Below are 17,462 nucleotides of genomic sequence, written 5' to 3'. Positions count from 1 at the left end.
ACCAAGAGTTTGAATTAGGGTTCATGCGTGGTGGTGTTGGAGAGAAAACTTGGTTGCTGGTTGAGTCTATGTTCGTGAGTCCCTAGGGACTAGCAAAAAAACTAGTTGCTGACTTGGTTGCAAACCTGAGCTCCCGTGTGAGAAAGCCTTCTCTCTCAAAATTGTCCACATGGGAGCTCAGGTTTGCAACCAAGTCAGTAACTAGTTACAACACACACACACACAGAACCCTCCTCCCTCACACGTAGCCTCAGAACTTGTTGGCCTGCATAGGTAGGTCTAAGTGAAGGCGATTCAACAAGAAGCTAAAATGGCCAATTTTTCTTTTCAAAAAATCTAGATTTTTTATTGATCCACATTTTTAGCCCCCTCCCCACGCCCCTCCTCTCTCTCTCTCTCTCTCTCTCTCTCTCTCTCTCAGTCTCTCTCTCACTCCCTCATCGCTTTCAATGCATCATCTTCATCCTCTTTCGCTATTCGGATCTTGGGCATGCCTTATGAATGATTTATTATCATTCACCTTGTTTTTTTTTTGGGTGTGGGATGTACTGAAATTGAAAGTGCCAAGAGCGCTCCCACCAAGATAGAATCCTGAGCTACTCGTGGGGTTTGAACTTAGGAGTGGAGGATACACACCCACAAGTTTTAACAACTTAGTCTAAAAGCTGCTGGGTACTCAAAAGACTGCCATTGTAATAACTTGCTTCTTCTTTCATCACCAGCGTCGTAATCATCAAAGTTCGTCTTTAGGGCTCCATATCTCCCAAGCTATGGCGATGCCACTTCTCTCATGCTCAGCAGCTTTCCCAAGCACCGCAGCAGCACTCCTTCCATAGCCTTTCGGATTTTTGCTTCGTCTCTCCGATTCCTGCTTCCGCCCCTATCTCTTCCTGCTCGCCTTTGCTGGACCTTTCGCTCTACCAGAGCCATCGCTTCTTGAAGTTCTTTCCTTTCTCGCCGTAGTGCTCCATAGCAGCGAAATCTTCACGTTTTGCTTTGCATCCTGCACCAGACCGTCGCGAAAGGCCCCTCTACAGCACATTTTTTGATATCGTTCACTAGCCTTCCTCGATGCCCTCGATTCCTCAGGATCTCTACCCTGCTGAAGAGGACCTCCTCTACGAGGAGGAAATCTTGAGGAACCCGTTCACTTTGAAGCTATGGTGGCGCTACATTCTAGCTCGTCGGGAAGCCCCATTCAGGAAACGAACGATTCTGTATGAGCGGGCCTTGAAGGCTTTACCCGGAAGTTACAAATTGTGGTACGCGTATCTGCGGGAGAGGATGGAAGGAGTTAGAGATCTTCCGATCAATCACTCTCAATATGAAGCCCTCAATAACACTTTCGAGAGGGCTCTTGTTACCATGCACAAGATGCCTCGCATCTGGATTATGTACCTTCAGATTCTAACGGATCAAAAGCTCATGACTCGGACCCGGCGGACCTTCGATCGAGCCATTTGTTCGCTGCCTGTAACACAGCACGATCGAATATGGGAACCTTACCTCAAATTCGTCAGTCAGCGGGGCGTTCCTATAGAAACGTCTCTGAGGGTTTACAGGAGATATTTGAAGTTCGACCCAACTCACATCGAAGACTTCATTGATTTCCTGCTATCGGCAGAGCGCTGGCAGGAATCAGCAGAGAGACTCGCAGAGGTCCTTAATGACGAGGGTTTCCAGTCGATCAAAGGGAAGACACGGCACCAGCTTTGGCTTGAGCTTTGCAACTTGCTTACCAAACATGCTAATGAAGTTTCTGGTCTCAAGGTCGATGCCATCATACGAGGAGGAATTCGCAAATTTACTGATGAAGTTGGACGCCTCTGGACATCATTGGCAGATTATTACATTCGTAGAGGCTTGTTTGAAAAGTCCAGAGATGTGTATGAAGAGGGTATGACAAGCGTCATCACTGTTAGGGATTTCAGCATGATTTTTGATGCCTACACTCAGTTTGAGGAGAGTATGCTATCGGCAAAGATGGAAACTATAGACACCGCAGATGATGAGGGTGAAATAACGGAGACAGATAGCAGGAAAGGCAGCGTTACAGAGCCCAGCGCAGGTACAGAAACGGAGGCTGATTGTGAAGGGCTTCCTGTTTATCCAGTTGACGTAGATTTGCGAGAACTTCCTAGATTCTGGTTGAATGACACAAATGATATCAACTTGCGGTTGGCTAGACTAGAACATCTAATGGAGAGGAGGCCAGAGCTTGTAAGCAGTGTTCTTCTAAGACAGAATCCTCACAATGTGCACGAATGGCATAAGAGAGCAAAACTTTTTGCTGAAAATCCCGCTCGCCAGATTTTGACATACACAGAGGCTGTGAGGACCGTGGACCCCTTTAAAGCTGTTGGAAAGCCGCATACTTTGTGGATAGCTTTTGCTCGCTTGTATGACGACCACAACGACCTTGCAAACGCACGAGTAATTTTTGAGAAGGCCGTGCAAGTGAATTACAAGACGGTTGATGATTTGGCAACAGTTTGGTGTGAATGGGCTGAGACAGAGATTCGGCATAAGAACTTCAAGGGAGCACTTGCGCTGTTGCAAAGAGCCACTACTGAGCCTTCAGTTGCAGTAAAACGCAGAGGTAGGTGCCTATATTGCCAAAGCGTTACACCTGTGCACTTCTGGTTCTTTAATGTATTCGTGTGATGTCTTAAATTTGTTCGTGATTGTCACCAAATCCACTTCTTGGCCTTCAAGTAAAATGAAAGGGTTTATTTTAAAGATAGGCAGTAGGCGAACAGTTGACTCAAGTCTTAACAGAATTTCATAATTGTGCTCTAAAACAATTGTTTAGAATAGGAAGCATTATATATGTGAAGTCTGTGAGAGCAGAGAGAACACACACAACTTTGGAAAAATCTGAAATAGATTGCATAGATTGTGGGTTTTGTATGGAATCGTAAACCCTCAAAGATTGAGCAAAGCCCACCTATGCAGGACTCTACAAATGGTTTAGGATCCCATACACTGGTTACACAAGACATTACACAGCATACACTCAATATTCCAACCCATAAAATCATCCAAATCATGCTCAAGAAGGGTCATTTTTCTGGGCATATGCTGCCCTAGGTCTCCCTCCCCCACGCTCTCCTCATTTGGGGGACTACAGATGAGGAGGTGACCTTTCCAAAACCCCCTCTCACTGACGCATCTCGGCCCAATGCCAACACGTCGATGACGGTGCCCCACCAGCTCCCATGATGGAACCCTCTGGCACAATCCAGTGTCGATTCCAGTTCCTGGCTTTTCAACTAGTAGCTCTTGCTCCTCCAGGTCTGGTCGTGCACAAGCAAGCCATCCTGGCACACAGGTCCATCCATGGTAGCACCACCACCTTTAGTCACGTTCCCGACTTCGAACTCGAGCAACCCAAATGCCACGATCTTCCTGTTGTCCCCCTCATAATGAGTGAACAACCTGGAGTCTTTCAGGCACCATGCTCTGAGGGTCTGTTTCAACCCGTCCTTCCTTTGGCAAGGTCCGCAATAAAAAGCACTTCTTCTACTTCCTCTTCTTGGAACTGTCCTCATCATCTCTAGAGTCATCCTTCTTGGTTAGGTTTGCCCTTTCTTTTGCCAGCGTTATCCCTTGCCAACAACGCCTTGTCATCGTTGTTGTTGTTGTAGAGCTTCTCCCTAGCTTCCTCCTAGAGCAATAATGGACCCAACTCCTCAAAAGTTAGAAGTTTGGTCCTCTGTCCTGTTGTCACAGGCGTAACGAAGCTTTTGAAACTCTGTGGTAGCCTCTGTAGTACCATCAAGGCCGAATGGCACGAGTCCACCTTCTGATCAACCGATGCTAGTTGATTCCTCACCACCTTGATCTCTATCAAGTGGTCATGTACAGAATCTCCTTCATCCATATCCAAGTTGTAGAGCTGATGTTGAAGAAGCAAGATCCGTGATGGGTTATCTGTCTCGTACAGATCTTGCAGAATGACCCATGCCTCTATTAATGTGTCGGTTTTGGATGTGAGGAAGCACAGAGTTCGCCGTAGTCCCTATGATCAATGCCAAGGCGTGGGCATCTCTATCTTCCCAAGCTTCGAGCTCCTCTCCATCTACTAGTATGAGTATCCTCCCATTGAACTCAACCTTTTGTAGACTAGAACTTCGTACGTACTTGATTGAACCCGAGTCACCCTCCTTCTCGCAAGTGTACTTTCCTCATAGTTACTAGGGAACGGGAATGTTTCGGAAGTTCAGTTGTCGGAATGGGAACGTTCCGGGAAGGGGGAACTATGACTTTCCTCCAGTCGTGGAAGTCGATTCCTAAGAGCTTTTGAATCAGGGTCGTTCGTCAGCAAGGTCCCTACCCTTTAGGCTCCCACAGTTGCGAGCCTCCTACTTGGGCAGTGATACCATGTTAGAAATCGACCAACAGAGGGTACGCACAATGGAAGACTGATAGAATAGCCTAGGAGTTCACACAGTGTGAGTGGGGAGTGGAATCACAAACTTCTTAAACTTATGTGCATCAAATAGATGTGCAGACTCATCAATAGACAATGAACCAGCCAAATCTAGAAGCTACCAAAAGAACATATATTCCCGTCCAAAGCTATGGACACAATACAAAAGAGAGAGAGATCCAAAGTCCCACCAGAGTGTGGTCCTTTGATCTTACCATCACGTACTTCTACTATCTGCCAGACATCTCTAGACTTGATGTCACGGGGGTGTGATTCTAAGTACTTTAATGTACTACAAGACTGTGACAACTTTGGTTTTAAAAGTCCAAGCATGGGCTTGGGCTTAATAATGTGTAATTAAACGCGGCATGGTGCCTAGCACATGAGCGTAATCAATCCCTAGGCCCAAAGGTATTCCAGGGAATTAAAAGAGTGGTTGTTGGGAAATGATGACGTGGCATTTTTAATGGCCCCTTGGAGGGCCATGTACCTTCAGTGGCCCCCCTAGAGTTCCAGGTGGCTCTAGTGCCTTCTACATGCTCCTTTGCCATTCCTGGACCTTCCTGGGCCTTCTAAACTTCACATGTGTAGTTTTCTCTGTCATCCTCTCCTTTGTTGAGATTTTGGACTGGTTTTTCAGCCTCCTTCAGATTTTTCGTTTTTCTTCATAACTCCTCACCCGTTTGGATTCCTCGACTTCTGTTTGGCCCGATGGCCTCTGCCTCCCCTTCGCAGTGATATGCTTTTCCCTCTGTGCGTTTGGTAGAACGGGCAGAGTTGAGCACTTCTTTTGCTGGTCGAATTTGCAAAAGTGGCTTTTTCTGGACCTTTTTTGCTTCTACAGTCTCCTGAGCCTCTCCTCTTGCAAAGCTACAGCTTTCTATTGAATTTCGAGTGGTCCCATGCGCTGGTTGACTGATTTTTCTCAGTTTTGGAGGACTTTCCGGCGATGAAACTTCTTCAAAACCTTCTTAGTGCATTCCTCTCTGAAGCACGCTTCTTTTGAGCCCAAGAACTCCCTCTTCTTTGCGACAGAGGTGCTCCTTTTCGCATTTTTCAGTGGAATTCTTGCTGGTTGGCTTTTGTAATGCTCTTTCTTCATGCCTTTGCACTCCTTGGCCTCGTGTGCCGCCTCTTTCTTGGTCCACAGGTGCCCAGGTAGTGCTACATGAGTCATTCTTTGGTTGGGTACTTTGCTGATTTTATTTTGGAGCTTTGAAAAGCTTTGTGAATGCCATCTGGAAACCACTCAAAGAGAGTGCAGCTGGGGTGCAGTGTGATTGCCTCTGGACAACCAATGGAATTGCACTCGGAAAAGAGAATGCCTGTGGATTGAGCCTATGGGTTAAGTGTACTTATGTGATGGTATTCTATGCTTGAAAGCCTTGCGAAGGCTCATTGAATTGGGGTTGCGTGCTCAGTTGCACGGAAGGTCTCCCAGATGCAACTTGTAATCATTTCACTGTGAAATATAAAGAAATACCGAAAGGGGCGCCATGGTGTTTGGGGCCGATCGGGTGCACTTGTCTATGTTTGTTGAGCAGGGGCAATCTAGCCTCCATCCCTTTTTCAGTGGTTTTGTTTGTGAACAATTGGGTAAATGCCAAATGGTGAACATGCAATGGTTAATGGTTGTGATATATGCTTTGTGAGTTGTAAATAAGTGCTGAAGTGATTAAAGGTTTAGTTCCACTTCCCTCTGAGTGATTAGAGGCCGGTTTCACTTGAGCATGCGTGCTCCACCTCGAGCGTATGTCAACTCTCCGTCCTTTGACCTATGTCGACTCTCCGTCCTTTGACCTCAGCTCCTTGCTGCCCTAGAAGACAGCCAAAGTCCCAAGCCTCTGTCAGTTCACAGCATACGAGAAAATCTTCTATTAGGGAACTATAACGCACTTGTTGATGTAGCCAATGTGTCACCTCGCACCCAAGTGAAGGGGTGCATGTGACATTCCCTCCTTAACTTGGTGGTAGGTTCATTGCTACCTAGTAGTCCACCAAAATTTGTGGGAACTCTTGGAAAAAGTCTTCACCACATTGCTTCATGGGTACCTCGTTGTATAAAACTCTCGGATCCTGCGAACTGATCCATGCTTCCATTTGTGAAGAAGGATTTGCTGTGGCTGCAAAACTTCGGCTTCATCAAGAACTTCTAGTTGTTGCTTGTTGGGAATCTCGGTAAGAGGAGGTCCAAAATACGGCTTCAACCAAGCTACATGGGACACATTGTGCATAGTCCAACTGTCTGGAAGGCGTTCATGGAGACATCATTGATCTTTTGGATAATAGGGAATGGTTTGGAGCTTCTGAAAAACAGCTTAGGGCATCGCTTGCCCACTTGCTTCAATCTTTGCTTGATAATTCTTAACTACACCCTTTGACCCTCTTTATACTGGACATCTTGTCTAGATTTGTTAGCGTGGCGCGTATACGATGCTTGAGCTTTGGCGATGGGGGTTTTCACTGACTTCGTACATTACTTCATCCTCAAGCTTCACAAGACAATAGTCTAAGGAAGGGGTCTTACTGCTGCGGTGGCTTTCCATCGTAGAATCTTCTCAACCAAGAGAACTCAGGACAAGCTGTCAACAACCAAGTCAAACTACCACGAGAGCAATTAAAAAAAATGTTGTCCAAGGATAGAGGAAGGCGGCAGCTCAAATTTGAACTGGGAGTACGCAATCACAAGAACAGTCGAAACAGGCTGGTTGGAACCAGTAGATGCTGGAATCCTGTGGTTGGAAGGGCAACTTAATGTCAAAGGTAAGGGCTGGATAAGCTCCGATCCTGAGAGAACTGGCTGGGATAGCACTGCGATTGAAGTGGGACTGCGTCAAGCAAGGCTCTGACATGAAGGCTGGCTACGTCAAGCAAGGGTACTGCGTGTGGCTGGTAAGTAGAGAGGGCTAGGGGTTTAACCCAAGCTATTGGCTGTTGAAAAGCACCCAGTAGCATTGGAAAGTGTTGGCTGTAATAATAGTTACTGCTTTTGGAAGATGTAGATTAAAAAAAAAAACTTTCTTTCTTCAGCCAAATCTCGTGGCTTTACAAAAACTACTGCTTTTGGCCTAATTGGGAAAGCATAGTTCTAGCCTCCAATGCTAGAAAGCGCTTTCTGCTAGCCAAAAGCACAGGCTGCTGTCTACGCCACTTCCTGTCCCTCTATCTCTATGCGTCAGCCCTACATTGCTAACCCCACGCGGCATCTCCAATCACCATCGTCTTCTCAAATCCTTGCTTTGCAGACCTGAAATCATAGCCCTATGTTCTCTTGCCCATAAATCCCAGCAAATCAAGACATTCCGATTTGCAAAGGTAAACATGAGAGCATACCTGGATATCTAGATTCCAGCGTACCTTTGCGACACCTTGCCTTGTGATAGAGCTGCTCTGATACCATATGATACTACTCCGCTAGATTTAACTCTATCACTGACCTCTGATCTCAAGAAACATGACCAAAAATAGGTGCAGGCAATCTCGATCCACCCGACCACTCCCGAGCACATGGGTTGCAGCAAGCTCGACTCATCCATAGACTCACATCTAACCCAAGCGTCCCATACCACCATAGCCTGTCCAGATGACGTTTGATGCGCCAGTCTATGCTCCGCCATATAGTTGGCTAGAGTCTCGGCCACTGATCCAAGCTAGACCCTCAGTTGAGGAGTGCTCAACTGAAGTGATCCATATAGCTAGGGCCTCGCATATATAGAAGGACACCTAGCTAAAAATAGCATCACGCTATCAATAGCTTGTTGGAAAGGTCACCTCCCCATCTGTAAACCCCCAAATGAGGAGTGCGTGGGGGAGGGAGACCTAGGGCAGGATGTGCCCAAGAGAGAAGAAAGAGAGGGGGCTGCCACATGGGCAGCACCTCACAGGATTGTGACCTGCAGATGGCGTCAGCATGGCAAGCCATATGGCGAGGGTAGTGGGCAGGTGAAGGGCCTGCAACAGACCCTGATGATGGGGCGGTACAGGCGGGTCAGGACAGCAGGATGTACGGGGCAGTACGGCGCAGGACACGTGGCTGGGAAGAGCCTGGCAGAGGGCAGAACCAGCAGGCCTGGTGGAGCAGCAAATTGGGGCTGTCAGTGGGCAGTAGGCATGCCTTATATAGGCTGGGCCCCTGCCTTGATTGGAGGGCCAAAGGCCCTAGAAGTGTGGGGCAAAAGGCCCCGGTTTTGGAGCCCTTAAAGGGCTGGTTGGGCTGAGCCAACCAGGTCGGTTGGGCCAGCCAACCTGGTCGGTTGGGCCAGCCAACCTGGTCTGTCCAGTTGGCCAGATTGGGACAGACTGGTCGGTATTTTTGCCATGCCTTGGGGCCTAAAAATGCAGAGGCTCTTGCCTCATTTCAGCATCCAGCAAGTCAGCAAACAGAGGAGCAGCAGGAGCAGCAGAAGCCTGATATTTGGGCCTACATCCAGGAGGCAAAGCAGGGCCAGAGTTGCTGCAGACTGAGCTCACTTGGGGCTGAGCCTAGGCTGTCTACTAGGGCAGCAAGGTGCTGAGATCTTTGGACGGAAAGTCTACTTACGCTCGAGGTGGAGCACACGGGCTCGAGTCTAGAGATAGCCAGCTGATAGGATAAGGACCTTGTGGTAAGATCAGAGGACCACACCATTGGTGGGACTTTGGATCTCTCTCTCTCGTATTGTGTCCATAGTTTTGGACGGAAATATATATTTTGGTGGTTTCTCTATTTGGCCGGTTCATTGTATATTGATGAGTCTGCACATCTATTGAATGCACATAAGTTAAGAAGTTTGTGATTCCACACCCACACCGCACACCGTGTGAGCTCCTGGGCATTACTATAAGTCTTCCGTTGTGTGTACCCTCTGTTGGGTCTTTTCTAACATGGTATCAGAGCCCAAGTAGGAGGCTCACAGGTGTGGGAGCCTGAAGGCAGGGGACCTTGCTGAAGGACGACCCTGATTCAGAAGCTCTTGGGAATCGACTTCCACGACTGGAGGATTGTGCCCTTGCGAGAAGGAGGGTGACTCAGGTTTAGTTCAGTGCGTTCAAAATTCTGGTCTACTGAAATTAAGTTTGGTTGACTTTGCTGTGTGGTATAAACAGCAGAGATGTTGACCTCTACAGCCTCTTCAGCCCCTGCTTTCCCTTCCTCCTCCCCCAGTTTTCTCTCTTTCACTCTCCCTAACTTTGGAGAGTCTGGGAAACTGGACGGGACTAATTACCCGTTTTGGAAAGTGAAGATCCGGAGTCATTTAGTGGCTTGGAAGTTGTGGAAGCTGACCACAGGAGTGGAGTCGAAGCTGGAGGACACGGTGGACAGGAAAGGGGAGATAGTCATGGTAGTAGATAGAGAGGAGCTTGAAGCTCGGGAAGACAGAGATGCCCATGCCCTGGCAATAATCATAGGGACTACGGCGGACTCCGTTCTTCTGCATATCCAGCTGGCCGAGATATCAGTAGAGGCGTGGGCCACCCTCAAAGAACTGTATGAGACGGACAACACCTCTCGGATTTTGCTTCTTCAGCATCAACTCTACAATCTTGATATGGAAGAAGGAGATACGGGACATAGTCATTTGACGAAGGTCAAGGTTGTGAGAGATCAGTTGGCAGCAGTTGGTCAGAAGACAGACTCATGCCATTTGGCCTTGATGGTACTGAGGAGACTGCCTCGGAGTTTCAAGAGCTTTGTTACGGCTGTGACAGCAGGTCAGAGGACCAAACGTCTGACGTTTGAGGAGTTGGGTCCGTTACTGCTATAGGAGGAAGCTCGGGAGAAGCTCTACAACGAGGACAAAGACGACAAGGCGATGCTGGCGAAGGATTCCACTGGCAAAGGAAAGGGCAAGCCTAACGGTGGCAAGTCCAAGAAAGACGACTCTGACGATGAGGGGACTTCGAAGAGGAAGCATAAGAAGAAGTGCTTCTACTGTGATACTCCAGGACATTTTGCAAAGGACTGCAAAAAGAAAAAGGCGGATCAGAAAAACAAAAAGGAGTCTGACTCAGATTCAGAGGGAGAGGCCAAAGCATGTGGTAATCAAAGAGTTGTTCCTGGTGACATCACCGAGTGTTACCGAGGTCAGATATGTTGATCCAGAAATCACAGTGAGGATGTCTGACATAGAGATGTGCGTCGACGAGGAGTCAGATGTCTTTGTGAAGGTGAAGGACAGCATGGAGCGCTTGGTACCTTCTAGGTGTGTGGCTGTCGACACTAACACAAGGGTGGATTCCATGGAAGGCCCTGGGGTCTCATGGTCAGATGGATGCTGGAGTTCAGAGGGGGACAATACAAGATTACACAGGCGCTTGGGAGTTTGCTTTTAAGGCAAACATTCAGGCAGTACAACAGTCTGGTATGTATTTGATATTTTGCATTTGAGCCTTTATAACATGCTGTGGAGAGACTCTGCTCTTCATTTGTCTCGGGAGATACGAGATTGGAAGGAATTAGCCTTCTTCGAAGGCAGAAGGGGAAGTATTGGTGCTTCTTCAAATCTCAGATGCAGATTGCTAGAAGGTGATGGACAAAGAGTACTGAAGCTAGAAGAGTACCTGCTTGAGAACTCAGTGAGAGTTCATGGTCCAGGTTATCCGGAAATATTTATTGGTTGCAGACCTTGCCAAAGGAAGGACGGGTTGAAATAGACCCTCAGAGCATGGTGCCTGGAAGACTCCAAGTTGTTCACTTATTATGAGGGGGACGAGTGGAAGATCGTGACGGCTGGATTGCTCGAGTTCAGAGGCGGGAACGTGACTGAAGGGGGTGGTGCTAGGAGGTGCTACCAAAGATGGACCTGTGTACCAGGATGGTGTGCGGAAGCGGAATTGGACCTGGTGGAGCAGGAGCCACTGGATGAAAAGCCAGGAAAAGATTTTGACACCGAAAGGTTCCAGAGAACTACGACCAGGGAGTTACTGGAGCATCGTCATCGACGTGTTGGCATTGGGCCGAGATGTGTCGGTGAGAGGGGGTGTTGGAAAGGTCACCTCCCATCTGTAAGCCCCCAAATGAGGAGTGCGTGGGGGAGGGAGACCTAGGGCAGGATGTGCCCAAGAGAGAAGAAAGAGAGGGGGCTGCCACATGGGAAGCACCTCACAGGATTGCGACTTGGAGATGGCGTCAGCATGGCAAGCCATATGGCAATGGGTAGTGGGCAGGTGAAGGGCCTGCAACAGACCCTGATGATGGGGCGGTACAGGCGGGTCAGGACAGCAGGATGTACGTGTTAGAATTATAGATATAATTCAGCAGTGACCAATGTAATATAATAAGCTAGTTAGGGGCACTTTTCCCTCTTTAAGAGGTTTTCCCCCCTAACCGCAGTTAGTTCACTACCTATGGTTAGTGACTACTAAGGTTTTGTCACTAGGACAAAACCTTATCTTTTCTCACTTTGAGTTGTACTCTTTTGCTCTATTCTATTGCAACTACGTTGTCAGTCTCCAAGCTTTCTATTCTCCAAATCTCTCTTGCTCTCACTCACTCCATCTCCTTCATTTGGTATCAGAGCAAGGTTCAAGAGCTCCGTGCTCCTTGCTCCATTCAGCTCCAACCTCCTCGTCCAGCTTCAGCCCGTACAACTGTACGGGATTCTGCCGTACAGTTGCGCCGTACATACCTGCTCACCGTACATCGTTGGCCGTACATCGTCCGCATAGCTCCGTACATCGTCGCCGTACAGCTCCCGTACAGTGCCGTACATCGTCGCCGTACAGCTCCCGTACATCGTCGCCGTACAGTATTCGTACCTGTTTTTCGTACAGGTTGTCTTTCCTGTATAGTCTGCGTACCAGTCGACGTACCAGTCGTATAGTGCCGTACAAACTGTACGGCATTTCCGTACTGTTTTCAGTACAGTAATTCCGTACTGAATCTGCTTCAGTACAGCAGGTACCTCCTTGGTTTTGTTCCGTACTGAATCTGCTTCAGTACAGCAGGTACCTCCTTGGTTTTGTACAAGAGAACTAGCAGGTGATCTTTGGCAGGCAAATTTTGCAGACAGCCATTGTTTGGCTCAGTATTCTGCGAGTACATTTGGGGCATTTTGCATATTGCAGACATTGCAATCATTGTGCAAGTTTGGAACTACATCTGGAGCAAAATTGCAGATCTAGTCTGAAATTTGGGGTTTTTGTTTAAAAATTGCAGATTTGGGGCTTTTAGTAATTTTGCCCCTTTCTGGCTGCAATTTCTAGCCACAAATTGGGGCTTTTGTGTTGAGAGAGCATTTTTTGGAGTATTCAGTACATACTGCCTTTCTTGGAGTGTTTGGAACACTTTTGGCAGATTTTGGAGAGTGTTTGATGCTTGGACAGATTTCTGACAGCTCAAGTACAGAAATCTAAGTTGCATATACAGCCCGTGCTTGGCTGTGTTTTTGGGAGTTGTGCATTTTATTCCCAGTAAGGGAATTCAGCTTTGTATCTGCTTCAATCTCTTTCTCAGATATGGCCCATCAAAATCAGAATGAGTTCCAGTTCGGTGGTCTTTCACAGGAAGACAAGTTGGATGGTACCAACTACTCCCTCTGGAGTTTCATGGTACGTAATATTCTGATTTCTCGCAATTTATGGGATTATGTCAATGGGGATGAAATCCGACCAGCAGATATTGCACCTGCTACCCCTCCTTAGCAAGGAGGTGGAAGAGGTCGTGCACAGGGTGCAGCTGCAGGACAAGTTGTTGGTGCAGCTACAGTCAATACTCCAGAGCAGAAGAGATGGGATTCACGGGATGCCTTAGCCTTGTCATGCATCTCTCTTTCAGTGAAAAGATCAATCATTCCGCATATCCGGTCGTGTAAGACCTCCAGGGCAGCGTGGGATATTTTGGAAAGCATGTATGCAGCACGGAATGATGCCAGGGTATCTTTCTTAAAAAGAGAGTTGAGCAATACACATATGGAGGAGGGTGACTCCATGTCAGTCCACCTCACAAAGCTACAGGATCTCAGAGAGCAATTACATAGATGAAATTATTCCTGATTCAGAGATGATTACAACCACTCTGAATTCTCTTCCTGAGTCTTATCTCAGCTTTCACACTTCGCTGAATTTATCATTGAGGGGGGGTGCAAATCCTCTCACTTTTCATGAGTTGATAGGACTTCTGCTTCAGGAAGAGCAGACCAGGAAAAATTTGGCTTCACGTGCAGGTGAACAAGCCATGCTCTCAAAATTTAAATCAAAAACAAAGGGACAGGCAAAGACAGCAGCAAATCAGCCTTCCAGTGGGTCAGGACAGCCTTCACAAAAGGCTAAAAGTGATGCAAGTAAGTCCAAAAAGAAGGGTTTTTGTCACTACTGCAAAAAGCCAGGTCATCACATAGCAGAATGCAGGAAAAGGATTGCAAAAGAAAAGAAAAACAGCTCAGGAATGGCTGTTTCAGATTCAGCCCCTTGTGCATCTGATAGTGGGGATGCTACAGCCAACTTTGTTGGTCAAGACTATGCCTTTTTATCTTGCATTTCAGATTCTAGGTTGGCTGTTCCAGATGCTCGGGATAGTACAGCCTCTTGCAGTGATGATACATATGCTTTTTTGACTTGCAGCTTTGACTCTTCTACAGATGCATCTGCTTTCAGTGTTAAGGAAACACTGAACATATGGTATTTTGATAGCGGTGCATCCAAACACATCACTTCTAGGAAGTGTCTTTTTACTTCCTTGCATCCACCTCCTGTTGGTAAGAAAGTCACTTGTGCCAACAACTCCTCATATTCAGTACGTGGCACAGGAGAAGTTGAGCTCACTGCAATTGATGGCTCAATTTTCAGACTTTCTGATGTCTTATATGTGCCTGGCATAACCAAAAATCTCCTTTCAGTGTCCACTCTTAACAGAGGGGGATTTCAGGTCATCTTTGAGGATGACAAATGTGCTGTCCGAGACAGGGAAGCTAACTATGCCTTAATGTTATCTGGTACTCTGCTGCGTGGGCTTTTTCAGCTTGATATTTTTGAGAAAAGAGCAGCCCATGCTCTGGCAGTTTCTACCCCTACAGCTGCCATGCAAAATGCAGAATTATGGCATGCCAGATATGGCCACATGCATTACAATAGCTTAATGACACTTCAGAAATTTTCAATGGTTGATGCATTACCACCTCTTGAGATACCTCCTCCACATGCCTGTGAAGGGTGCATTTTAGGTAAAATGCATAGATTTCCCTTCAAGAAGGATGGTTGAGTTAAAGCTGTTCGCAAATTGCAGCTTATACACAGTGATGTCTGTGGTCCCATGAGGACTCCGTCATTGGGTGGTCATCTCTACTTTGTCACATTTATTGATGACTACTCCAATTTTACTTGGGTTTATGGGTTGAAAAAGAAATCTGAAGTGTTCACAGTGTTTAAACACTTTTCAGCCATGGTTGAAAATGAAACCGGACTCAAGATACAGACATTACGCACGGATAGAGGTGGGGAATACCTATTTGCAGAATTTGATGCTTTTCTCAAGCAAAAGGGTATTGTGCATCAGCTCACAGTCAGGCTGACCCCTCAGCAAAATGGCAAAGCTGAGAGGAAAAATAGAACCCTCATGGAGATGGATAGATGTATGCTGAAAAGCAAACACATGCCTCATAAATTCTGGATAGAGGGTTTGATGTGTGCCAATTACATTTTGAACAGGGCTCCCACTAAGGCTTTAAAAACAAAAACTCCTTTTGAGGTCTGGAATGACAGGAAGCCTTCGGTGGATCACTTCCGAGTCTTTGGATGCCTTGCCTATGCACATGTGCCAGTTGAATTTAGGCACAAATTGTCAGATAAAGCCATCAAATGCATATTTGTTGGATACAGTGCAGAAAGCAAGGGGTATCGTCTCTACAATCCTGCTACACGCAAAATCATTGTAAGTAGAGATGTGATATTTTCTGAAAATTCAGCTCACCCTCAGGCTGAATTTCAAATGCCTTCATCTTCAGAGGATGTCTTTCAAGGGTTGCTACCCATTGCTTTGGGTTCCCCTGCTGATTTTTCTGATCCAAATCAGAATTTACAGCAACCTTCAAATGCTTCAGTTCCGCCACAGGATGTCTTGCCTCCTCCACAGGCAGTGGAACAAGTGGTGCAGCAAGAAATTGCAGACATACATGCAGCAAAAACAGTCCCAAACTGGCTGTTACAGACTCTCAGGGAGAGTAAACTTGATGCTCCGTTACCTGGCAGGACTCGCAGTGCAGCAAGGCACATGGAAGGTGCTAATTCAGTGGAATCAGCATATGCAGGTACTCTCCTTGATGAGGAGGAGCCTACCACATTTGAAGAAGCAAAAGGTAATGTGCATTGGATGAATGCCATGCACGATGAGTTGCAGTCCATTGCAAAAAATCAGACTTGGGATGTTGTGGACTTGCCACAGGGTAAACATGCTATTGGCACACGATGGGTATTTAAAGTCAAACGGAAGCCAGATGGCTCCATTGACAGATATAAGGCCAGGCTGGTTGCTAAGGGCTATGCTCAGAAAAAGGGCATAGATTATGAGGAGACATTTGCTCCTACATCCCGGATGACCACCATCCGATCAGTAATTGCAATGGCTGCCCATTTTGAGTGGAATGTTCATCAGTTGGACATAAAAACAGCCTTCTTAAATGGGGACTTGCTGGAAGAGGTGTATGTCAAACCACCTCCGGGCTTTGAAATTACAGCAAATGCACTTCAAGTATGCAAACTCAATAAAGCTTTATATGGGCTGAAACAGGCCCCTCGTGCATGGTATGCTAAGATACATGCCTTTTTGACCAGCAAGGGGCTGCACAATAGTCCTACTGAGAGCACCCTCTACATCAAGATGGATGGGGGGGAAATATTAGTCATCCTTCTTTATGTCGATGACTTACTGCTCACAGGGTCCAATGAAGAAAAAATTGCAGATTTCAAAGCTGATTTGCAGACCAACTTTGACATGTCAGATTTGGGGCTGCTTCACTTTTATTTGGGGATCTAGTTCTCTCATGAGAGACGTGGCACTGTTATGTCTCAGTCCAAGTATGTTCAGAAACTCTTGGACAGATTTAACATGCAAGAGTGTAAGCCCATATCTACTCCTATGGAACCGGGGCTGAAACTCACAATGCATGCTGCAGGAGAATCAGTTGATGCCACACTTTACAGTCAAGCTGTTGGATGCCTCATATATCTCTGCAACACTAGACCTGATATTCAGTTTGCAGTATCTCAGGTGAGCAGGTACATGCACAGCCCAAAAACTATGCATTGGCAGGCAGTTAAGCGCATCTTCCGTTATTTGCAGGGCACCAAGTCTTTTGGCTTACTATTTCCCAGGGGGGGTGACTTGCAGATGCATGCCTACAGTGATTCAGATTGGGCTGGTGATTATGACACTAGGCAGTCCACTAGTGGCAATTGTTTCTTTTTGGGTAAGTCTTGCATTTCATGGCTGAGCAAGAAACAATCTACAGTGGCTACCTCATCATGTGAAGCTGAGTACAGGGCAGCTTTCACAGCAACAGTTGAATGTGTCTGGCTAAGACGTTTATTTGCTGATCTTCATCTGTCTTTGGAGGGTCCTTCTCCAATTCTCACTGATAGTCAGAGTGCCATTGCAGTGGCAAAGAATCCAGTGTTTCATGCTCGCACGAAGCACATTGAGGTTCACTATCACTACGTCAGAGAGAAGTTGCATGCAGGAGAGATCAGTATGATCTTTGTGTCCACACATGACAATGTTGCAGATATTTTCACCAAAGCACTACCACGTGAAAAGTTTGAGGCATTTCGTAGTGCCCTGAACTTATATCCGTTTGGTGATTGATCAGCCTTGTACATGACATTGGCACTGCAGGGGGGTGTTAGAATTATAGATATAATTCAGCAGTGACCAATGTAATATAATAAGCTAGTTAGGGGCACTTTTCCCTCTTTAAGAGGTTTTTTCCCTAACTGCAGTTAGTTCACTAACTATGGTTAGTGACTACTAAGGTTTTGTCACTAGGACAAAACCTTATCTTTTCTCACTTTGAGTTGTACTCTTTTGCTCTATTCTATTGCAACTACGTTTTCAGTCTCC

At 46.7% G+C, this 17,462-nt stretch overlaps 1 protein-coding gene across 1 annotated transcript in view; it reads left to right on the top strand.

Moving 5' to 3' along the window:
* Window positions 1-717: 717 nt before the first annotated feature.
* LOC147896670 (uncharacterized) overlaps window positions 718-17,462 on the top strand; it is a 30,244-nt gene continuing 13,499 nt past the window's right edge. Inside the window, exon 1 of the mRNA XM_087381317.1 lies at window positions 718-2,599. Coding sequence (XP_087237443.1) covers window positions 1,072-2,599 — 1,528 coding nt within the window. The 5' untranslated portion in view covers window positions 718-1,071. The remainder of the gene's footprint in view (window positions 2,600-17,462) is intronic.

This window comes from Dipteris shenzhenensis, chromosome 11, assembly GCF_047967505.1.
Source record: "Dipteris shenzhenensis isolate YYH24624 ecotype China chromosome 11, Dip_SZ_1.0, whole genome shotgun sequence".
NCBI lineage: Eukaryota > Viridiplantae > Streptophyta > Polypodiopsida > Gleicheniales > Dipteridaceae > Dipteris > Dipteris shenzhenensis.
The sequence above is the reverse complement of the archived record's forward strand: the minus strand, read 5'-3'. Positions and strand labels throughout refer to the sequence as shown.